Source organism: Falco peregrinus, chromosome 7 (genome assembly GCF_023634155.1).
Source record: "Falco peregrinus isolate bFalPer1 chromosome 7, bFalPer1.pri, whole genome shotgun sequence".
NCBI classification, from domain to species: Eukaryota; Metazoa; Chordata; class Aves; order Falconiformes; family Falconidae; genus Falco; species Falco peregrinus.
Window position 1 is genome coordinate 41,297,950 of NC_073727.1, and position 24,689 is coordinate 41,322,638.

Sequence of the window (24,689 nt, forward strand, 5' to 3'; positions counted from 1 at the left end):
GGGTGAAAATTTTGGACTTCTTTTGTGCTCGTGTGTTTTTCTGTGTTTCCGTTTCTATCATTTCTATGTATCCCTACCTTGCTGTAGTGCAGTGCCACATTCTACAGGTTTCAGCTGAACAGTTCAGGATCATTAGCAAATGATGCAAACTGCCGCCCTCCAGAAAAGCTACGCAGGAGTGGGGTGTGGGCCTGTGCTGCGTGTGCGAGCAGCACGCAGCCTTGTGTGCATCAGAAAATGGGTCAGAGATGTGTAACCTCCACCTGTCTCCTATCCAAAGTGCAGTGTGGTCTGTGCCCCGGAGACAATCCACGCACTGTCAGTGGCCAGGGGTCTGTGTCAGCAGCTCTGGGACACGGTGGGGGGGTGTTTCCCGGAGGTGTGGCGTGCCCACCCTGCTGTGCACCGGGCTGGGCCGGGGTGTGCGGTGTCTGCTTGCCCCCGGGGACCCGCTGCCACCGGGATGCTGCGAGGGGCGGCGTGCCCAGCAGGCCGTGACCGCCAAGGGTAGTGCCCTCCATGTGGCATCTCCTGGGAGGGGGCCCGCGCCCGTTGTGGGTGGCTGCGGCCCCGTGGCTGCTGTTTCCTGGAGGGGTGTAAATGTGCCTGGGACCGCGCAGCCCAAGGCCAGCCCCTTATCGGTGGGCCGGGGCGCTGCGTGGCCGTGACCGCGACCGCGGGAAGGGTGGCGTGTGGTGCCGCCCGTGGCGCCCCCCGCCGGGGGTCGCTGGCGGCGGGGTCCCGGTAGCCACCCCTCTCCCCGGGAGCGGGGCCCGGGCGGAGGAGCGGGGCCCCCCGGCGGCGGCGGCTCCTCGGCGGGTCCGGTCCTGCCCCCCGCGCGGCGGGTGGGGCCGGGCCACCCGGGGGCCGAGCCGGAGCCGCCGCCGCCACCTGAGGCCCCGGCGCGGGGATGTGCGGGCGGGGCGGCCGCTGCCCTCCGCGGGGGCGGGCTCCCTCGGCACCGAAGTTTGCCCGACTTGTGCCGAGAGAGGCGCGTCCCGGCGCGGGGGGGGCACCGCGGCGGAGGAGGAGCGGATCGGCGCGGTCCCGGCCGCTGCGGGCGGCGTGTGCGGGGGCGGGCGTGGAAGAGGTGGGCGAGCAGCGATGACCTTTGCGAGGAGCCCGCGAGGGAGCGGGCCAGAGGCAGCGCGAGCGGCAGCGGGGGAGGATGGTCGCTGAGCCCCGGAGCAGAGCCGCCCCGTAATGTCACCATGTAAGTCTCCTCTCCGGGCTCCGGGGCGAGGGCTGCGGCTTGCCGTCCGCGGCGCTCGGGGACCGCGATATCCCCCGCGGGCTCCTTCGTGGGGCACGGAACCCCGGCCTATGAGCAGGGCTTCCCCCCCACCCTCCGCCCCCGTAGTAGCTGGTGTGTAATGTCAGGTTTGAGCCGCGCAGGTGGGTAGGGCTGAAGGAATGGGGAAACGAGAGAGTCTCACGTCGGGCGCTCGCAGGGCAGGGCAGGGCAGGCAGCGCTCTGCCCCGGCCGGGCTTCGGGTCCGCCGGCGGCTCCCCAGCGGGGCCCGGGCGGCCGCGGCCGTTCCCAGAGCACCGTAATCCCGTCCTTAGAGCCGCTCTGGTGAGTTTCCCGGCGCAGGGAGCCAAGGAGCGAAACTCTTGGCCCCGCTCGCCGCCCGCTGTGAACGCCGGTGCCTCGGCACCCGCCCGGCCCGGCCTCGGGGCCGTGGTCGCGCACGTCGAGGAGCCCCGTCCAGCACAGGCACCATTCCCAGCCCTCCAGGTGCGGTGCCAGCACAAGTAGGGAAAAAGGGAGAGGGAGGGCCGGGCGGGCTCCATAAAACCTTCCCAGCCCCACCGCTCCTCGCCGCAGCGCACGGAGAGGAGGAGGCAGCGCGGGGCTCCGCCGCCGTCCAGGGGCCAGAGGCGGCGGGGGCGCCGCGGGCGGGTCGGTGGCTCCGCGTCCTCCTTCCCTACCGTCCGTACACACGCCGCCTGGCCCCGGGCGGGCCGCTGCCGTGGCCTCTGGGCACCTTCCCCGATGTTTTGCCTTCACTGACAGGCTTTCACCGAAGGTAAGGCAAGGTACTAAGGTTTGGGGTTAGGCGTTGGCAGCCAGGGGGACCTGTGGCTGGACCGAAGGCAGTCAGGGGAAGGGGCGAGGGGTGGGGGTTTCTAACAGTGCACGGTGAAGTTAAGGCTGGACCGAAGGCAGTCAGGGGAAGGGGCGAGGGGTGGGGGTTTCTAACAGTGCACGGTGAAGTTAAGGCTGAGATGAGAAAGAGTTCCTAAAGAGCTAGTGTTGCACTGCTACCGAGCTGCAAACAACCGGCAGATTAGGTTGCCTCCAACTGGGAAAAGTTCATTTTGAATGGAAAGCCAAGGGACTCAGACAGATCTGATAGAGCTGGCACTGTTTAAATTAAAAGGCCGTGTCCTGGGTTTTTTCATCTCTTTCTGTGAGTGTGAGGGAGTTTTCAACGTCGACTGTAAGAATAATTAGGAACATGTTATGCTTAACCAAATGAAAGTTTTAAGTGGTATTGCATAATTAATCTTTCAAGACATTCGAGTACTAGAGTTGAAAACAAGGGTTTCAAAGTTAAAATCGACTCCTCTGTTAGCCTGCAGGGACTGAACTGTGAGTGGTAATCACCTTTCACTTGTTGTAGTTCCACTTAAGAGTGATTAAGCTTAAAATCTTTTTGTTTACAACTTCCATGAGAAAAAAATGTGAAATTGATGTTAATTTTCTTTTAATTTCAAAGCGTCAGCAACATTTTTCCTTAATAACTTTAGACATGTCAAAGACCAAAGAAAGTCATGTCAGACTGCCTGAGGCAGAATTCACATCCTACTCCAGGGAACTTTGCCGAGGCTTTGAACAAGGAAGATGGTGTATTCAAATATGTATTGCATGTTTTGAGACCATACAGTATACAAATGCTCCAGGATTATTCACATTCTGTGTATATCTTCTTGCAGAGTTGTGCGCTCCCTAAAAGGTGATAATGTCTGGCTGCTGGCATGTAGAGAGTAAAAGGTTCAGTGGTTAGATGTAACAAGACTCCCACTAATTTCATCTTGATCTATGACAAGTTACGATCCATTTATGGTTTAGATAAATTACTAAATTTTGCTCTTCTGGAATGAATTGTGAATAAGCTCATTGTCTCCCTATGTTATAGGAAATGAAAGTAGCTGTGGACTGGACTATATTGAATTGGTAGCTAGAGTGCATAGCTGGTCATGTCGCACAGTGCCTACAATGGAATAATGCAAGTCCGTAGAAAAATTAGTAGTTCTTCTATCATACTCCAGAGAAGGTCACTTTCTAATTTTTCTGCTCTTAAAAGAAAAAAAAAATGTTAGGAGGGATAAGAGTATGTCCAACTGTAATGGATGTACTCCTAGCTTAGGTGTCCTAATAGTCCCCAAGTATATTCAATAAAATGTTGTTTTGGTTCTGTGTTTGACAATCTACAATTATTTATTCAGAGCTACCAGCATGTTACCAGCTGGGGACAGAACAGGGCTTTTTCATTTAAATTGAAACAAAATAGAGAGGAAAACCCAGTATGAACAGTGTTCAGCAATTCTAATGTATCCAGGGTTAAAGACTGAAATAATCCATATATATTCTGAGCTCTTTTTTATGGACTGCTTTGCTTACTTAAACTCTTCGTGTATTTTAGTACATTGCTGTGCTGATATCCATTCTCTGAGCTATTGATGAATATTAAATGACAGAACACATCCTTTTAGTACTATTTAAAATAGCAGCACAAGACCAAAAGGGTCTCTTGGGCCGTCAAGTCAGTGCTGTTGTAGCAGGGGACTGTATCATCCCTTGACAAGAAATAAACCAGTCCAGAATTGTTTGCCAATTTTTCTATTGAATTATTCATGCTGTTTGGATTCAGTTCTAGCTGTTACTAACACTAATAATCAAGAAAATGAACCTTATAATAAATATAATCATAGTGGGTATTAACAGGTGAATAATATCTGCAACTAAGTAGTTTTTTTGATGCCTGGGAAGTATTTAACAGCTGCTCTGGCTCCTTTTCGTAACTGTCTGCCAATTGGGATGTCATATTACAAAAGTATCAGGGATGGATTTTGTTATGGAAGAAGACTTTTTGTTGGCAATGTGTTAGCTGACTTCTACCCCTGATAACTGCTTGTGTGAACAGGGGTGTGACACACCTCATGGTGTAAGGCTGTGAGCAGTCAGGTTTCTGAATTGTGGCTTTTTGTCTATGCAAGATCTCAAAAACATGTGAATAACTGATTTCCTCACTCATTTATAGCACTCAGCTAGAGGTTATGCTTTTTAACATAGATCTTTAAAAGTCCTCTCCAAAAAAACCAGGTCTGACTCATGGTGCCTGCATTAGTGGAGTCTTTTGGTAGCATGCTTCTTTTGTGGTCACTCTTATTTGGATTTGATAAACCTCTTTTTCTTGTCAAGTGACATGATGTGGTGTAAAGAAAGTTCTTTTTTCCTTCAGCAGTAGGGAATATAAGTGGCGTAGACAGGTTTGCTATTTTTTACCTATTTATTTTGGTGGATAATTGATTTTTATTATTGTATTTTTTTATTTTAATTTTTATTTTTTAAAAAATTGTAGAATTATCTAGCCTTTTTTCCCAGGGAAAAGAAGTCTTTGTAATTACTCCTTTCTGCTTTGTTGCTTGCACTTATTTATGCTTTGCTCTGTTGTTGATTATCCATGTTTTTTAAATCTTTCTTGACATGCTTTTTACAAGAGTGAGGATGAGGAATCAAACAGTAAACTAACACTGTGGAATACTGGCTTGTAAGTGTTATCACAATGCAAGTAAACATTAACAAATAGAAACTGGCCAAATAAAATAGTGTTCTCAGACTAATGCAGAATCTCAGATTCTTTAAGAAGGGCACTAAAGGCAGTGTGACTGGGTAGATTCACTCCAGACCTAGGCAGCAGAAAGTTGTCATGTTGTTTTTCCTTAAGTATCTCAAAAGTTGTGTCTTGGATTATCCAGCTATTCAATAAGCAAACACTCCAGCTGAGTTCACAGAGACATCAGAAGTGGTGATTGCCGTAACACATAGAAAATGTACCAATACAATGAAAACCAACACAGATTTCTTCTGAATTACTAAACAATTGTTTGTGACTGTTTCCTAGTCTGGTAACTGTAACTCTGCTTGCTCAAAAGTAACCAACAAACAAAAACCAGTAATGCAACCACTTCTATAGGTTTGCATTGGTAGATCATGCAGCAGGCTGGCATGTATTTTACCAGTAGCTGCAAACTCTTCTGTAGAAACAGCAACATTCTTCCATATCTCTGGTATGTCATGCTGTTATCCTCAGCATTTCCATCTTACTACTCTGTGAGTATATATGCATGCTGCATGTGTTTGCATATAACCATTTTAATGTCTTTAAAAGGACTAAAGGGCTTCTGTTCAAAGTCCTTTTTCTAAAGTAAGATTAAGGATACTGTGGATTTATGAATTATATACATTGAACAGTAACTGTTCCTAAACCTCAGCATTCTGTTGTCTGAGACTGTAATAGGTATTTTTGGGTCATTAAGTTGAAGGACAATAATTCTATTGTTTGATAATCTGGTTATTTTGCATGTCTGGCATCATCAAAGAGATTCTTGTATTTCAGAGCCCAGAGTATTTTGTGCTTGTCTTCAACACTTGTTAAGTTTGACTTTACAATATCTCAGAAAAATAAATCAGTTTCAGATTCCTAATTTGATACAACTAGCTATAAAGAACTGGACTTCTTTTGTAGTCAGACATTTGTGCTATGTAACACTGCACTGAAAGGAAACCTAACTGATTTCAGCAGTCTATTGAAGTGCCATTCACCTGGGCCCATTGGCATCTAATCCACAGGAGTGGTTTGATGAACTACGACTTTTAAAACTGAAACATTTGTTGTTCCTTTACAATGGTTTATCTTGCTGCATTAAGTTTGGCTTGTCTACATTACAGAATTCCACTTTGGGAAGAAACAGGAGCTGATACTGGGAAAGAATTTACATTTGCTCCCAGGTTTCACTGGCAAGTTCACAGCAATGCGTGGGGAGCAGAAGGAAGATTATTTTCCCAAGTTTAAGAAAATTAATTTTTCTTGCCACTGAGCATGACCTCTGTACTTTCTTTCACTTACCTCTTTCGCATTTTCATCTTGATAAATCATACTGGTGGCCATTCCAAATGCCTTTCTTTTTTCTGTATTTAATATGCACTAACCTGCAAGACATTTGTGTTCATCAGTGTTTCTTCGTGACTATTCATTTGTGGTTCTTTTTCACATAATCTTGGTGGGAATAGACTTGTGAAATATTTTGGGGATTCTGCTAGATGTTTTCTCCCAGTGTAAGCAGATAATACCTTACCAAACAAAAGCCAGTGACCATGGCCACATAAGAGGAGTAGAAGTTGGTCAAAATAATTCATGTTGTGTTTCATTACTTGTTGCTTGCTTTTGCTTGTTGCTAACTTGTTGAATGAAATGATACCGGAATGTAATGGAGCACCATTCATTTTGGATACATGGTTAAAAGTCTGACCAAATTTATTAAGAGTCCTTCTTGCTTCCTCTTCTGCCCACTATGGAGGAAACATTTTGGTTTAGCCATTAAATGTCCTGTGTGCTTCAAGGCAAAGGAAACTTTAACTTCAAGCTATAACCGGTAAATATTTTTATATAATTGCATTGGGTTTATTAAATAATAAAGATGTCCCTGACTTCACTGACAGCACAGGTGAGCCCCTAGATTTTGGCTAGGAAAGTTTCAGGATTTTCATTAAAGTTGTCAGCAGAAAGTTTGTAGCCATCAAAATATTAGCAGTGAAAAATATGGAAAGGCTGGTTAAGGGCAGAGGCAAATTCTCACCTACCATCTTCATATAGTTAATAACAAATATCTATGTATTTTATATATACATATATTTGAACAGCATAGATGTATTTGTATATGTAAATTATGTAAATAGGTAAAGTAAAACTTTGCAGCCTCCAAAAAAACTCTTTCAGACTGTCAACATATGGGCTGTTTCTTTTACTGAAACACCACCCACACCTATCTGCTTAGAAGCCCAGCCCTGACCAGTCTTCCACTTTGTTGTCCACTAAGAACCAGACAGCATCATTTCTGACCCTTTTCAGCAAGCATAGAGACTTCTGTCCCTGTTTAAGTAACACTAGGGCCATCCATAATTTTCAAGTGCTACTTTATTTACTGGTAGTTACTAGTTTGAGTAACAAGAGTATTTTCTCACTTTCTTGACTTGTAAAGCTTGCTGAATTCTTGCTTGCTTTTTTTCTACAGGATGTCTCATGTAAGTGAAATGTGGTGCTATCACTGGAAATGGAAGCTGCAGCACTGTCTCTGCTTGTTTACCATATATATTATATTCATGCAACAAGCAGGTAAGTCAGCGTATAATCTTCCCACTTAAATAAATGGTCTAGGAGCCAAAGTTTTGATTACAAAGGACTATGCTTACATATGACTGAATTATGTACAATATAATATTTTGAGGAAAGTGATGTGTTATAATCATTAGCTGTGATAGGTTGGGTCCTATTTCCTGCTACTGCTGAATTTTCTTTTTGTTGTTTTTTATAATTTTGCTGTTATTGATTTTTTTTCCTTTGAATTCTTTCATTTTATCATTCCTTTGCTTTTACCTCATTAATACCTACCTCTCTTTTGAATTTCTTCTGGTTGGAATACTGTGAGTAATCATGTAGTTCTTCCATTTTCCACAGTACTGTTTGTGCCTGTAGATTGTGTATTCAGTAACCTTTCACTCTAGTTCAAAGCTGTAAAATAACTGTAGTATGCTTATTATTTTTAAACACTTTTATGATTCAAATAATAGAAACATTCCTCAGCAAGCTATACGTGCATAAGATAATCATACACTGTAAAGAACAATCAGTTTAAACTTAAAATCATCTTGGTCTGTAGTGACACTTGAGTACAGAGTAATGTAACATATTCTGACTGTTTTCTTTAAACATGTGAATGAGAGATTTCATTTACTAAATGTCTTTTCCTAACCACTAGAGTGCAAAGTATTTTAGGAGCTCCAGCTGCTTTACTGGAAAAAACCTCTGGAGTTTATTCTGGAGCATATGAAAATTTTGGAGCAGCTTGTAGTGCTTAGCTAATTCCATATCAAATGGGTAGTGTTGCTGTTACAGACTTGCCATTGGAAAAAGGATGGTTTATATATAGAAAGAGTTTCTGACTTCTTTGATATTGTTTTTTTCTTTAAATAAAAAGTGCAGGGGGTTGGGTTTTGCTTTGTTTTTAAACCCGCACTTTTTATTTAGGGAAAAAGCGATGCAGTAGCTGTGTGGTAGCAGTTTCCAGCTCTATGTCACTTTAATAGGTGCTTTCCATTTCCATTAAATTGTGTAGCCAGAAATGTTCTTAGGTCCCAGCTCTCACCCATGGCTCCATTCGGTGGTGACCTTTGTGTCCTTGTGTTGCTGGGCTGTATGTGGTACTGGGCCATGCAGCTGCCAGCCTCACCATAAAGTAATCAGCAAAACCTGCGCTAATTTACAGCTGCTGGAGGCTGTTATGGAATGACTAGAACAGTAAGACCCGAAGACCATTAGTCTTTGCTAATTCCTTTTGATAAAAGTTTAGTTATTGAAAATGCAGGTGACACAGCAAGGGTAAGTCCCATGAGCCGGAGGGTCTTAGCCAGTATGCTGTGAGGACAGAGAAAGCCAACTACAAGCTCACCAGTGCATTCAGGTAATCTCAGCATATCATTGCTACCTGTGCTGGTACTGAACAAGTAGATGGATCAAAAGCCCTATGCCAAACTCCAAGATACACTTTTACAAAATCATATATGCCCCTGACTAACTACTTCACCAATGAAGTGGTTGGTGCCATTGCATTGGTAAAAGCAGCCAAAGTGTTCAGCTAATTCAGTCTCCTCTGTTATAGTTACTGGTGGAGCTCTTTTCTCAGGCACGGGTTTGGCATGTGGAGGCTCAGAACCAGGTCTCTGATGGAAATCAGAGCAGAGACCTGAACCTGGGTCTTTACATCTCAAGTACATGCCCCTGGGGTCTTTTTCTTTCTTGTTTTGACTGGAAAAGATTTGCAATCTTCAAAACTTTCAGTAAATGGAAAAGACATTTCCCTATCTTCCTGAATGATGAGTAGGTAAATAAGGTATGCTGGAAACACCCAGGTTCAATAGACAAATGTTTGCTGTTCAACAGTGAAAGAGATCACAGATAGTCTGCTGTTAATACCAAATGAAATGAAAATGAGGCATTTACCTTTACAGCAACCTGTCATTTGGCAGCACTTGCCTGTAGACCCTTAGGATTTATGTGTCTTTTTATGTTGATGTAAAAGCATAGGTTATACTGCAAAAATGGAGTCTTTTCATCTGTTAGTTTTTAACTGAGCAAGGCAGACAAGGTGAGAAACACTGCTGCTCCTGCATTTTTTATTGTCTGTTCTTGAAAGGTGTTGGTCCCTTTGGCTGTGGATTCATATGGCATCCATAATCTCTGGCAGCTTAAGCTTTGCTGAAGTTACAGTAGAAATATCATAAAACCTGACATTCATCCAGCTTCACTAGTGAGCTGTAAGCTTAGAAAGCTATTGGGGCTTATTAAGCTTTGCCTAGAGGAGGTCACATATAAGCAAGGGATTAAGATCATCAGGTACAGGTTTTATGGATTATTTACAGGGCTATTCATAAGGATAAAAATGTCAGTCATGCTGTGACATGGAAAAAATGCAAAAGTGATAATGTTATAGTTTAACTTGAGATGAACTGTGAGACTTGGCCTGCTTTCAGAAACAAAGTTTAGGAGAAGGATTACACAGCGGAAAACTTAGAACAGGGGCAGGATGGTCTGTGAAGAGGATATTCAGCCACAAATTGATCAGTTAAGTACTAATGAACAGATGCAGCAGTGGAGTGTAATCCCAAAGTATAGGCCTGATACCTCAGAGGAATCAGTGGATGGAGTCTGACACTTAAAACAGAAAGACGGAAATAAATTATTAAAAAAAATTTATGAAATTGTAGAACATACTTTAGTTAAAATCTCAGCAGCTGTAACTGTTCTGGCTTACTGGCTTCAGGTCATGCCTTGTGACATGGGGTGACGTTACAGAGCAGCTCAGTAAGCAACTTGGCAGGTTTCCATTCCTGTCTGTGGTAGGTGTCCCTGATGGCTTTGTGTGAGTCATTTAATTGTGCCTCAGTCTCCCTGTCTATAATGATGAATGGTATGTCTTGCCTCTATTGTAAACAGTTTGCCTATCTTCCAGTGGAGGGACTGTATAGAAGCTGAGATGTTACAATCATGGTGTTTTAAACAGAAGTAGTTAAATCTGCTTTTATCTGAGATTCAGACATTCTTAACTTTCCATTTGTATGTACATAATTCGTTTCAGAGGGCCTAAAAGAGAACAAAAAGAGTGAATAGAGTTCTGGAATACATAACTAATGGGGGCAGGCAGAAGGAACTGAGATTTTTTTGGTCTAGAGTAGGCAGAAGGGGGAATGCATAAGAACTGAGAATATTTAAAGAGATAGCTGCAGTGGGAACAGATAGACGGATCTTTCTGGACAGCTGAAAGGGCAAAAAGAATGGGCTTAAATTACAGCAAGATAGATGAGGAGAGGGCATCTCATCAAAAGGTATAGATAGCAGTGGAATAGATTGCCATGGAAGACTGGGGAATCTCAGTCCTTAGGAATGTTTAGTAATATCTGCCAGAAATGGTTTAAATCTATAGCCCTTCCTTGGGGCTGAGAAATACATTAGGTGATTTCCAGACTTCCCTTATTTCTGTAGTGCTTCCCTAATCTTTGCCATATAGAATCTGGTTTGGCTCAAAATCTGGGAAATGAGGACATCCATTGGAACTTGCACTTCTCAGAATATGACAGCGCTTTTGCTGTGCCTACAAAATTGTGTTGGTGGTTGTCCTGTTGCAATGGCCTCATTTTCACCTGACATATGGAAGCAGCAGTTCAATATGGGAAGTAAAAACTGGCAGCTTCAGGTGTGTGTAACCTCACAAAAAATGTTCAGTTTAGTCTCCCCTTGCTTTTTGGCTTTTCTGCTCTCATAGCAAAATGTCTAATATTTCAATATTGTACTGTCTCTTGGTTTTGCCTGTGCTTTCTGTGATAACCCAGAAGCAGAACTGGAGTTTTTTTATTGACCTTAAAAGCACATTCCAGTTTGCATAATTACTTTCCAATGTTGTTTTCAAGTCTCTTGCCAGTACTGAACTTCAGGTTTTTGAACACTTGCACATTTTGGGGAGATTGCAACATCCTTGTAAAAGTTTTTACTTTCTGTCATCAATAGATACGTAATTACCCAAAAGTCAATAGCCATTTTATGACTACCATGCAACTATATTGAGTTTTATTCAAGATGTGGAAAATATTTATTTTAATAAAGCCATGAGTATGTCAACAATTCTTATTACACGATTTCTGCATTATGCCCCATACTGCTGTTATCACAGAATTACTATGACTGTAACTAATGCCAGAGTGAGCATTTGTCCTTTTGTTCATCCATCAGTAAAGTGCATTGGTGTCTGTAGCCACTTTTCCATGTCCTCAAAGGGCTTTAATGAATGCCCAGGAGCTCCCCAAAGAGTAGGTTTCAATTCAATTACAGTCCTTGAAATCTGCATTTCATTTAGTGAAGATTCAAAGCAAAAACTTGTGCAGTTTTTAATTCACCAAAAAAGAGAGGTTGAGTAAAAAGAATAAATCTGAAAGCAGTTCCTTCACCCACATGGCTGGTAATGGTCTCCAGTATGGGGTCATCTCTGCCCATCATGCTCCTCAATTGGAACTATGAAGATAAAGGAGGGATTAAAGTCCTCCCTTTGTTTATGGCAGAGTTTCAGAGTCACCGTGCTGGCCCAGGAGCCTAATGCGAGATAGGAAGGGAGTATGGTGGGAAGTATTGCTCATGCCACCAGCACTAGCAGCAAGAATCACATTGCCATCTGTGAAAATGGGTTGGGTTTTATCTGGAACGGCCCGAGTCAGGAAGTGTGTTTTTTCACCAGAGACCTGAAACTGCATACCACAGGCAAGGGCCAAATATCCTATCACCACATGAATGATGAAATTGCTGTCAGCACGTTCCCTTATCTTCCTCTCTCTTAGCATGTGCACAGCAAGAACCAAAGTGCCAAGACAACAGCCCAGTCAGCCAGCCAGCACAATCCTTGCGTATGGCAGGGAGGCAGGGGATGATTTTATAACATTACTACTGGCACTTTATGAAACTTCTCCCATGGCATCCCCAGGGTGGGAATGGACGTGCATATATTGCTGGGCAGGGTCAATGTGACTGTGAGTGTTGCCCCTGACTTAGGCATGGATATTCGCGTTTCTGAAAGTTACGGAAGAATTTAGAAAACCTAAAAAGTTTGGTAAAAAAAAGTATTCGGTTTGGCAGTCTCTTTCTTTACATAGACATACATACATCATGTGTAATTAAGAGATTAGTCACAAGGAATCTGGATATATAATAAATAGCTCCAAAGTAAGTATTTTTATTCTTCCACCTTTCTCTGTCAGTCTTCTTTTCTGTTTTAACATAGCGTAAGCAAAACAAATCAAAAGCAATCATTTATGTTCTGTTTAATATCTAAATTTCTGTTGGCTTGAGGCATGTGTTTAGAATTTCTGTTCATATAAATCTAGCAGACAAAATGTTACTGGTTGGATTTCTTGCATTTCCCTTAGTCGACAGTTCATTAATGTCAAAGTAAATCACAGTTGGAATTAATTTCACAGGAAGCTGCCTCTCATTACCTCTGTTTACTTTTTTAGCTGTAGTTTTTTGATGGTGCTGGTAATTGTTTTCCCTAAAGTGTTTGGACCTCATTGCATTAACCATAATAATATTGCCTTAAAAGCACAGTGATATCTCCACATACCCCCTCTAATATGCACTTGTAGCCAAACCCAAATGGAATATGGTCAAACATCACAGAAATTCAAAAGCTGACTAGGACCCCATCTTACAGGGTTGCTGCATTCTTCTAGTAGAAGATAGGCTAAGTAATGTACCTTTTTTTCTAAAGAATATATGTTTCACTGAAGATCCTATCTTTATGACCTGTAGATTTTAGAATCCATTAACAATTTTCTTTGCCTCATTGTTTCTGTTCACTGTAAAATATTAAAAACATAGCCAAATGACAATTTGTCAGTTGTCAATATTGTCTATGACAATGGACAATAAAAATGTCTAGCTCAGTGGTATATCTAATAATAGTCCCAAAATAACTTGTGGCCAGCTGAACTGTGCTTTACAAAAGGCTGTCTCTGGTAGAGATTATTGTGTAAAGAAATTAAGTCTTTATGTATTTGTCAGTTGCTCCCAATGAAATGAATGAACATTCTAAAGTATGTTTCTGTCTTATTAAAAGACTGAAGTTTTTGAGAATGTCACGTTTTTTCTCTTGTGGATTAGAAATGTGAGAAATGTTACATCATGAAGTGAAAGCCTTAACTAGGAATAGAAGTTTTCCAGATAGAAGTACTTTACATATAAGTCTAGCAGTCATATGACATGCATTTTACTATGTATTACAATTAATAGAGTAATTAAAATGGATGATTTTATATACCAGTGGACCTTTTAGAAGTGAGTGATTACCATTGTGAAGTCAGCATTTCTCAATTAATCATATAATCTTGCATATTATGGATGCATATTGCTGTGTTCCTGATTGTTTTGCCGGAGCATTGGATTTGTTTACTTAATGGGATTGCTTAAGTGATTTGCACAAGGTGTAACATGCAGTGTTCACTAGATCAAGGTGTCAGTTATCACTGATAATTGAAATGTTAAAATGTGTACTTTTATTACAACCACAGCCCAAAGATGTCTGAGATAGATAAACTTACCCATATATTATGTATGGAAAATACTAAAATGAAAAACAAACAAACAAACTTTTATTTTTTAAGAATTTGAAGAAAATCAAGGGAATTAATTTTAGCTAGAATTTATTAAGGTACTAAGAAATAAGAAGACCCCATCTGGAAAATTACATTTCTTAAGATTGTGTATAGAAATACCTCTAAGTAATTCACGTGTACTGTTTCAGAAGTCCTTCCTTTCATCATAGAAGAGAAAAATATCTTTCCCATGAGAGGAAAATAAAGTATTTCAGCTATAGACTGTAAACATTTTCTACAGAGTTAACTAATATTAGTGTAATAGTGATAACTTACATCAGAGAGGTACATCCCTTACTGTGATGCATTGAACAAAAACTACTTTTCCTGCCCTAAATATAATATCGGCATTCATATCAGGGGAAGGGAGGGCTTCCAGAAACATCTCTTGTTTTGTCTGGGTTCAGTGCTTGCTGGTCATCTTAGTTCCTGTAAATGACAGACTAAGCTCTAACTCTTGCTGCAGTATGGGAAAATTAAGTGCATAATTTATAGTTAAGAGTTCTGCTTATGTAGCCTGGCCTCCAGGTATCGTTCACATTAGTTCATTTTATTTGCCTTCCTTGAAGGATCAAGCCACTTTCCACTCCAAGCCCAACTCCAGTCATAATTTTTTGGTACCGCTATGAACTTGTACTCCTTTTTTCTCATCTTTCATGTTGCCGTTTTTACCCTATGGTCTGAGACACCAGCAGCTTCACATCAGCAGTATGTGGAGTGTTTTCAATTTGTTAATTGGAAACAATGTTGCTAATTGTCCCCAAGATTTCAGCCCCCAGACATGCTCACCAATTCCCATTCTGTGAATTTCCCCTTTGGGAATTTCCAAACATCTTTTCAGTTATTTACTATGTTGTCCAAATTCCAGTGCAGCAAATAGTCACTTTTGACAAGAGAGGCCACCACAGTGGTAGCTCAGATGATTGCTTAATATTCCAAAACTACAGATGTATCAGTCAAGATGTAAGATACTTAATATTCTATAGAAGTGCAGCTTGGCATATTTTCAGAGGACTTTTTGAACGTTGTTGTAAACTGAGAAGGTGTATGCTGGAGAATATTTTGCTCAATTGAAGACTGACAGAACATTAGTTACCATTCTTGAAACCAATTTTTTTCTGGATATTCCCAAAGCAGTCCAACTGTCTTCCAGTACACTGTAAAACAACTGCTTTTTTCAGGGCTAAATATCCATAAGAGTTAGTTCTTGCAGAACACAGGGTAGATCCATGAAAAGATCATCACACAGCTAACATAATTTTTGAAAGGATACAATGCAAATGGAGTGTTTCCAATTCCAGCTTTTTCAGTCATGAATATGCTTCTTGACGGATGTCAGACAGAAAACTGCAACTCCGTATCTTGGACAGAGTTTGTTTTGTGCATGCACTGGCTTTTCACACCTCTTTTTGATTAAGAGCTGTGCAGTAACAAATCCATACTATGAAGCTGAAGGCATTTTTTTATTGGAACTTGCTTTTTAGGTGGAGAAAGACCTCATGGTCAAAGTTATTACAGAGGCAATTGTACAAGTGGCCCAGTCCTCTGTGATTTTTGTTTTGTGAGCAGTGAGGGGAAGTGTTTGTTTCTCGTTGTCTTGAATTTACAGGAGAGGTTTATAAGCAGGTTTAAATTTTAAATATTTCACTGTTTTTTCTTCTAAATCTGTGTCTAAATGTTTTCCAATTCCAAAGTAATGTTAGTCATATACCATACTCACTTTACAGAAACTGGAAGAACTGGAAGCATATGAAGAATCCTGAAATCAGCTTGTCTGCTGAGTCATTAAAAATACACCAATAACTCAGATATTTCATGCTGTGTGGATGTCCACCAATCCAATGTTTTAAAAAAACAAATCGCTCAAATGGTGTTCAGCTTATCTTGGATTTTAACTTTGGTTTAGAGAATTGCTATATTTCAACAAATCATATCTGTAATACACATAAAGAAATAAAAGCAAAATGCTGATGTCAAACAAAGACATCATTGATACAATGAGTTAGAATCTATGACTTTTAAAAACCAACATATTGTTTGGCTGATAAAAGTATTTAAAGGAAGTGCAACAATAAAAACATTGAGCCCCCTCCCTTGCATGGGTAAGCATGGTACATCAAATGTTCTGTCTGTACCAGCTGCTCTGGTTACATTTGATGATGTAACTAGTTTATAAAAATGTAGGGTTTTTTTCTTTGACCTGTCAGATTTTGGCAGCATGTTGTTTCCGTGATGTGCTGTAATTTGATCTTATTTTGGATTGGGTGTGCTTCCGCTCAAGTTTTGCCATTAGAAGTGGCAAAAACTTTGTATAGCAGCAATGCCACCAGTTGGAGCTTCCCACTCTCTGTCTCTGCATATGGGGAATTACTCTTCTGTTAAGTGATTATTTCAGTGCTTTACAAGTGAATTGCATCTAACCCTGCATTCTGAGAAGGGTCAAAATAGGAGAAGTAGCACTGGTACAATGATGAATTCCTCCGTCTGGTGGCACGTGGCAATCAGGAGACAGTACTGAGGATTAAAAAGGCAAACATCTCTATATATACACTCCCTCCTCCTAATAAAATCTGTGCATATTTTTCATGTGTGGGTAATACCAAATGAGTGATTTCTAAATCACCTGCCAAACACCAGTAACTTAGAAGTTACCTGCAAATAATATGTTTGGCTTAGTCAGTTGTCTTTAGTTTTTGATCATTTTCTTCCCCCTCCTTATCAAAAGTGTCAATGTATGCCATACAAGTATTCTCTTTCGGGCAACTCCTGTAGTTACTGACTCCTTTGACTACTACCCTCAACAAAGTATCTGAAGTTGTTCTGCATTGTTTATAGCATATCAGAATTGATATTCTGGCAATTTAATTACATCATCAATAGTTGAACTCAAGATCTTGGGAAAAAAATTGCCTATTTTCTTGTGCTTGGCTGCATAAATCTTTTCTGAATAGCGCATCATAGCAATGGAATGCATCTGATGCCAGAAATGTAGCTGAGAAGAGTCCAGTTTTTAAAGTTATTGTTTTCAAAACATTTATCTTGCTTTATTATCTTAAACAGTTTTCTGATGTAATAAACATTCTGAATTTAAAGGAGAAAATTAAAATGTTAATTTTAAAATTTCACCGTATATTTTTATTTCTAAAAAGAATTAAATTTCTTAAACAAAAGATTTTTTTCAGGGAAGTAAAGAAAAATAACTCTTACTAATAATTTGATTGGAAAAACAATAAAATCAGCAAGCATGTCACATGTTGCTTGGGTTGTTTATGCTTAGATTGCAACATATCTGCTTTAACCTTGAAATAGTTTTGCACAGATTTTGGAAGAAGATATAAGGAAACTCTTCAGTAAATGTTTAGCTGTATATAGTCTGGTGGTTCCTCCATTTTAACTGGATTGCATAACATTCATTTTACTGGGTTCCACCAAAGTCAGTGCAAGTTTTACTGCCCCCTTGTATAAAAGCCAAGATACATCACTCTTGAGCACTTTGGAAAATCCCTCCCCAAATAGAAACTATTTGGAAGTTGGTGTCTTGGCAAAACAATATTGTTGTGTTAGAGGAAGCCAAAGTTTCTGCCCCATGCCTTTAAAAAATTTAACCTGCATGATGCTGCAGCATTGCTGTTCAGTGTTCAGAAAGCAAAAAGGCTTACAAGAACGAAAGAAACATTACTGTGTACACTTGGCAGTGATTATATGTTGTAACTTGTGGGTTTTGTCTGCAGTTTACTGTGATCTCACCCAGTAATGCATGAAATGGAAGAGAGTTTTGTATTCTGCTTTTTGTCTGTGTAATCCCCATGTCATGTGAATCCTGACTTTGTACTTAAGAATTGACTTGAGCTCCAGCAAAAAACTCAAATGCACAAATGCTCCTGAAAGGGCTGATACTGAAAGACTTACTCTTCCAGCACTGTTAGTGCTTTATGGAGGACATGGTACCATTTGCAGGAGTTTGGTGCGCCTCAGATTTCCAGAGATTCAATGGGAAATGAGCATTCTCAGCACTCCCAAAAACTGAGCTGAGAAGACAGCGTTTTTGCTGTTTCACTCTGTTTTCAGCTAGGTTTACTGCATCCAGTTGGGGATTGTTCAGTAACCGGCAAAGACAGTTAAAATATAAGAATCCAGAAGTCCACTCTTGTTTCTACTACCCATCCATCCATAATCTGCCTGGTTTTCAATCCTAACACACAGAGGAAAGCATTTCTTAAATGGATTGCTTTTGATTATAGTGGCATGAAAGATTTTTTTGAGCTTTCCTTATGTTTTACTGTAGTGTGTATGTTTCTAGTGAGAAGACAGCTCAGCCTCGCCAGAGTTTTAATCTTTAGGGTGAGGTCTGCAATGCTTCTTATCTTAATCAGCTACTGTGTTTATTCACTTGAAATATGTAAAAATCTGAAGAAACATCTTCTGTTAGCAGGCATGAAGCCAAACTAGAAAAAAAAAAATTAAAAAAAAAAATCTGGTCTTTCAGCAGTTTATGGTATTTCACATTAGATTCTTATTAGCTTTCCTTTGCAGAATTCATTGTAAAGAGTGATACATGACAGCAGAATGGAAATCTTACATATTTGAAAAATAGGAAAAGGTGTTAAGCTAGAATCTGGTCATCAAAACATGAACGTTGTGAGTCACAAACATAAATTACTTAATAGCAGCTGATGAAAATTAAAGGAAACTCTTTTTTTTCCTGCCAAGAAGCTCTTCTGTGGTACTGGCAATTTGTTCTTTATCTTCATGTTTGTAGTTTAGGATTTTTTTTATATTGGCCCTCACAATAGTTCTTATAAACAGTCCCCATTACTCCTTTTATATTATTCCTTGTAAAACGTGGTGTTGTAGTGTAAACTTAGAAGTACATATAAAATACCAATGGTAACAAATACAATAATCAAACGCTATGCAAGTAGACTTTGTATGGGCAAGGTAGTCTATACATTCAAGAGCTGGTTACCTGGAATGCAAGGAAATAATCTGTGTCATTAGATACCATTGTTGGGCTATACTTACCAATTTGTCAACAATTATGAAAAACACTGAAGACTAATGTGTCCAGTCTAAATACTGATCTAGCAAATATGTTCCCATAAGGATCTTTCTAGGGGTTATTGTGTCTATTACACATACAGTTTTCAGTAAGATTAATAAATCACCTGCTATGTTTTTAAAGTTCTAATATAAATGTTAAGTAGTAATAATGGTGGTATTTTATTATTTTTCTCCATGGAGCATGATCTTTCATAAGTAAGCCAGTAATCATTGTCATATCTCACAGGAGATACAGTCTGGATGTAGGATCGCCCATTACCCTGTGCTTGTGTACCATCATAAATAAAGTTACTTGGCTTGTTCTTTGTTACTACTTTGAAAATTCAATTCATATAAATTATAAGTGATAAAAATTACTGTTAAAAAGGTCTATAAAACTTTATACGTTTATGATGCAACTCTAATACAGGTAAACATTGAGCTAAACTTTTGGAACAGTTTAAGGACAAATATCTATACGGAAGCATGTTACTGTGTATATTTGGATTGTGCAGGTGGATCTCCTGTGCTGTCTGTGCGCAGTGACAGATTTATAACGGTAGCCCAATAGCACAGAGCCTTTGTCCACACTTTAACTAAATTATGTTCTTAAATATGGGCTGCTTTGGTTATGGAAAAGTACATTGTATGAGTCTTGGATGAATAATATTTTTCATTGTGAGCACCTTTTTATCAGCAGCAATATGAGAGGTTTGAGTGAATATCCAGACTCCCAATTACATATGGTTATTGCCATTTCCCTTGTAATCTATCTTTTCTAATTACGACACAGTACATTTATTTCTGAAATTTCACATGCTATTAAATGTCTCTTACTTGCCTGTTACTGCTTTAAAGTAACACAACCCTTCGTTCCTACCAGCTCTGACAAAGAGCAAGACATTTAGGTTTTTTAACTTTCTAATCATTTCCTCTCTTATGTAGAGGTGAGGAAAAGACTGGGATTCAGCTAGTGAACTGAAATTGAGAATGATAACTTCAGATCAGTGCTTGCTACTTCAGGTGAAATGTTGGGGACCTGTGTGGTGGAAATAGCAGCATAAACTAGTGGGATAGGTTTCCTTTGTCACACAACAGTGGTTTTCAAAGTTTGATTTAGTCTAAATAATAGAAAAAGGCTTTAAGAAGGAAATATTATAAAGAAAATACTAAGGCTGGAAAGCTGGCAATTCAATAATTTGGAAATTGAAGAACTGAAGAATTCAGGTTGCCTATGAAATTTTCCATTTTCATATCCACCGTGATGATGTAGGTTTTATTTACAAAGTCACCTGCTTTTTGTCATTGGCCTCCAGCTTTGTACAGAGCAGATGTGCTATGAGGCTGAAAATAAGTGTAGGTTTTAAGGCCTTTGCTTAATGTGTGGCCAGAGGTAGAATATGTACACTGAGCGAGGCACTGGATTGCAAGATCTCATGGCTGGGGTGACTGAAGGCTGTGCTAGAAAACTGAACGCTGTCTCTGACTCTTGTCTGCTAGGGGTGGCTGAGCAAGTTAATTTCATGGCTGTCTTTAATGTGTCTCATTTTCTGTGCCTAATTTAAAGCTATAGAGTGATTTGCATCTATAATTGCAGTTGAAGTGAATAGGAACTGTGTTTGACTATATTAGCCTCTATATAATGCCACAAATCATGAATAAGTTAGGTCTTGTGTGCCTGAAATGAAACACCTAATGTTAAAGGATTCTTCCAATCTTGATATTCCCCAGCTACCCCTCTATAAAATGTATTTAAGAATACATCTTCCCTCAAATTCATATTGTAAGTTTTTAATTAATAAACATTGGAGAAACATTCAAATGTTATACTAATGAACACCACAGAAGAGCTGATGAGGAAATTGGTGATTCTGTCTCGGGAGAGAACTGGAATTGCTGCAAGGCTGAGGGTCACGCATCGAAGAACGGTGGTAAAGCAGGATACTGAAAAGTTGCTTGTTTCATGGGATTTGTCCTTCCTGTGCACTGAATGAGGTCCTGCAAAAACGGTAGTGTGTGATTATGTAATTGAAGATTTTATTTTTTTTCAATTATCTGCACAAAGGCCAAAGGAAGGTTAACTCTGGCATTTCCTAACTTCAGTAGTCCTTGATTGTGCAATCCTAATGGTGCCTGCATGTTTCTGGGAGGGGTTTATATTGTTGGTATGTGTGTGTATATGCAGATAAAGATGTGATTGATTACTGTTAGAGATGCTTACTTAGGATTTTAATTTAACCTGTATGCAGAGCAGAAAGTCGTGTTAACAAAATGTTATTTACTTATTTTTCTTTTTTCATTCATTCTCACTTAATCAGGATGTTCTTCACCACACTTATGAGACAGTTTAAGAAAGATGAGATTGACAGTAATTGGAGTAATCAAGCCACTTCACTGTGAAGCTATTCGTTTAGGAGTAAAACAGCTTTCCTTTTGATTTAATTATTTATTGTGGCCTTTGAATGACCCAGAAGTTAGAACAATAGCAACCTCATTCTGTGTGACCTATGTAACGCCAGAACATAGTATTTCATAATGAAAAAGTAAAAAGGAACAAAGAGGTATTCTGTTGTAGTACTTCCTACATGCTACTATCACTTGTAAGATCCACCACCCACCACCCCCTTCATTTTTTAATTCCACCCGTAACTTCAAGAGGATTTCTGGTTATGCATTTGAAATATATCCTTTCTCCACCTTTTCCAACACAATATCTTTCCAGGGTGATACTGTGCACAAGGGTTTTGGTGGGGGGTGGGGTGGGGTTTGGTATTCTTTTTTTTAGGCACTGTATTCTTAGTTTATTGATGGTTGATTTGTGTCGTCTGGTTGGAAAAAGGAAACAAAACACTTTGCATTTGGAATTCAATGTTACGCTTAGCAAAAGAAAGACAAGAAAATACCTATCTAGAGAAAAGATGTTAAGGCTTCTACTTCTGCAGTGCTAGTTTCTGGAGGAGCACTTCAGGAATGTTGGAGTCTGGATGTGTAGGTCCCATGTGGACTGAGATTTGAATGAAGGTGGCATTTTGCTAGGAAGTGGGGTTCTCTGAAACGCATAAAATCTTTCTGTGTATCTGAAATAATGGCAGGGTGCCCAGAGCTTTGTGGAAAGAAGCCTACTTCTTCAGCAATAGATAAAATAAGTAAGTAAATAAATATATTTAGTCAAGGGTAGGATATCTTTGATGTGATGTTCTTTTGCTAGATGAAAGACTGCAACTGGCATGCAGTGCCAAGCATCCCCCTGCTTCCTCAGTGCCTTTGGTGCCAACATCCTCAAAAAGAACATGGATTGTAATCCATAAGACATCAGATTTGAAAAAGGATTTCCTTTAGAGCGAAGGTTGTTTTTCTTACCCTCCAGGCATGTAGCTATGGTAGGACAAATGAGTCTCCCAGAAATTAATAAAAGTTTAATAACAGTGGCAGTTTTCAGATTACAAGTCATCAAATAATTTATTTTTCCTGTAACCATGGACATGATGCCCATCTGCCCTTGGGACAGAAGTAAGTCTGTTACTGGTTTAAGCCAGGGGTCCAGGCAGGCCAGTGGTCGTAGATGGGCACCTGGAATAGAAGAGTTAAAACAAGGCCTACATACATGGTGCTTCCCCTTAAAACTCTCCCAGTCTTCAACTGTTTCCATTTTGGGAATTAAAATCTCACTGGGGCTGGTGTGGCTTGCCTGTTTAGTAGTCTGCAACAGATTTCTGCCAACACAGTCCTTTGGAACTTGCACATCCACAGTTGTCCTCAGGCAGGGGGTGCCACGTGACCACTTCCTGCTGCATGAAGGGCCACCTTGTTCCCTTTGAACGTGGCTTCTATAACAAGGGGCCACCAAGTGAAGACAGTGAGCAGATACTGCCTCTCTTCCTTTTCTGGGTCACCTGCAGACATTTTGTATACCTTTATCGGATCTCCGTTACATCATCTTTTCCCCAGCTTGAAGAGTTGTTGACTACTCCCTCGCTTGCCCAGACCATCCCCACACAGGATCCCCACCCAGGCATCCTCTGCCCATGACTCAAGGGTTTCATTTAAGCCCAGGCTGGGACAGCTATACATGTCCTGGGCTATCAGCTAGCTGGAAGCAACAAGAGCTGGGTGGCCCATGTTGGGGGAGGATCTGGGAGCAGGGGTGACCCCAGTGCAGACAGGGCCCTCACTGTCTGGGCACACTCCCACCACGTCTGAGCTGGGTTAACAGACAAGGTGAGGCAATGAACCACATCCAGGGTTCATCCAGGGAGTCAGGTCAGGAGCAGCCAGAGACAAGGCCAGAAACAGATACACCTACAGCATATGCCCAACAAGAACTGAAAGCCAATTAGAGGCTTTTAGTGCACTTGGTGCATTGTCACACTTATCTACATTGACTTTTATTTGCCATTTTATTGCCTAGTCATTCTGTCTTATGAGACCTTTTTTTCAGTTCTTTACAGTTTGCCTTCAAGGTATCTGCTATTTGGAGCGGCTTTCTATCAATAGCAAACTGCATCTGTACTCTTCTGTTGCTTTTCCAAATACTTTCTGGATATGTTAAGTAGTGCAGATCCCAGCAAAGACCCCTGTGGAACTTTGCTGGTGACTTTCTTGCCTTTTTACAGCTTCACATTTGCTCCTATGCCCTGCCTCTTAAACAGTTTTTTATCCATGCCAGAACCTTCCTTATTATGTAATGGCTGCTTAGTTTCCTTTAAAGCCGTTGGCAAAAGTCTTTGCCAGAAACTTTCTGGATATCCAAGTGAATTATGTCAACTGGGTCACATTTACCCGCATAGCATGACTGGACGCTGCAGAGAACTCCAAGAGGTTTGTAAGACAACACATCACTTTACAGAAGTCATGTTGACTCTCCCAAATAGGTTTTATTTATCCAGGTGTCCACTAATTCTAGCATTTCTTATACCACCATCCCTTGTGGTAGCCATGGCGTTGGTCTGCTCAGTGAGAAAAATAAAATTGGAGTAAACTAATTTTACTTCACTGCCAGTAACCGGCAACCTTTACAGGTGTTAGTGTTATTAGCAAATCTTCAGAATGTGTGATGTAATTATGCTGCTGTTCTAGTGCTCTAGACCGAGACTACATCTTGGAGAAATGGGCTCAAAAATAATAGGATGTGTTTGATCATGTTGACAAGCAGTGGAAAGGACTGAGTGGTACTTCTAGTACTTTATTAAAATGTAATGAAAGGTTTGAGCAGCTTGCTTGAGTGGTAGTTCCTCAATATAATTTTGTCCCAGAACTACTCTTGTGGCTCACAGCTGTGAACATTAGCAGAAGAATCTTCTCAGTTGCAGCGGGTAGCTAGACCACAGTTTGACTAGCTTGAGGAAGGAATCAAATATTTGTCATATAATGCTTCCTCAGACTGAAGGGGAGAAAAGAATCATCACTGGAAAAAGAAAGCACGAATTTCTGCTTATTTCTGAAATGCAGAATAGACAGGAATAAACTGAAATGCAGAAGGAACTGACAGAGTCTGAAATTCATGCTGTACGTTCTGTCTCACAAATGTAGAGACAAACCTATTACCTTGCACAGTGCAGATCTGGTAGTCACGGGACTAGCAGTCCTACCTCTCCCTAAAAGAATGAAGCACTTCTGCATATCTGCATATAGACAGAGATATGCTCACATACATAGAACAGATTATTTCTTA

At 40.6% G+C, this 24,689-nt stretch overlaps 1 protein-coding gene across 8 annotated transcripts in view; it reads left to right on the top strand.

Annotated features, from left to right (window-relative positions):
- The first annotated feature begins 669 nt into the window (after window positions 1-669).
- The window catches only part of ADGRG6 (adhesion G protein-coupled receptor G6), a 112,757-nt gene continuing 88,737 nt past the window's right edge, over window positions 670-24,689 (top strand). For 2 of the 8 annotated variants that reach the window (XM_055810345.1, XM_055810346.1), the window contains exons 1-2: window positions 687-1,213; window positions 7,303-7,403. In XM_055810345.1, coding sequence (XP_055666320.1) covers window positions 1,212-1,213; window positions 7,303-7,403 — 103 coding nt within the window. In that variant the 5' untranslated portion in view covers window positions 687-1,211. Of the gene's footprint in view, window positions 1,214-1,446; window positions 1,739-2,007; window positions 2,031-7,302; window positions 7,404-24,689 lie in introns of those variants that run through there. The other 6 variants (XM_055810347.1, XM_055810344.1, XM_055810343.1 and 3 more) reach the window with 6 other exon arrangements.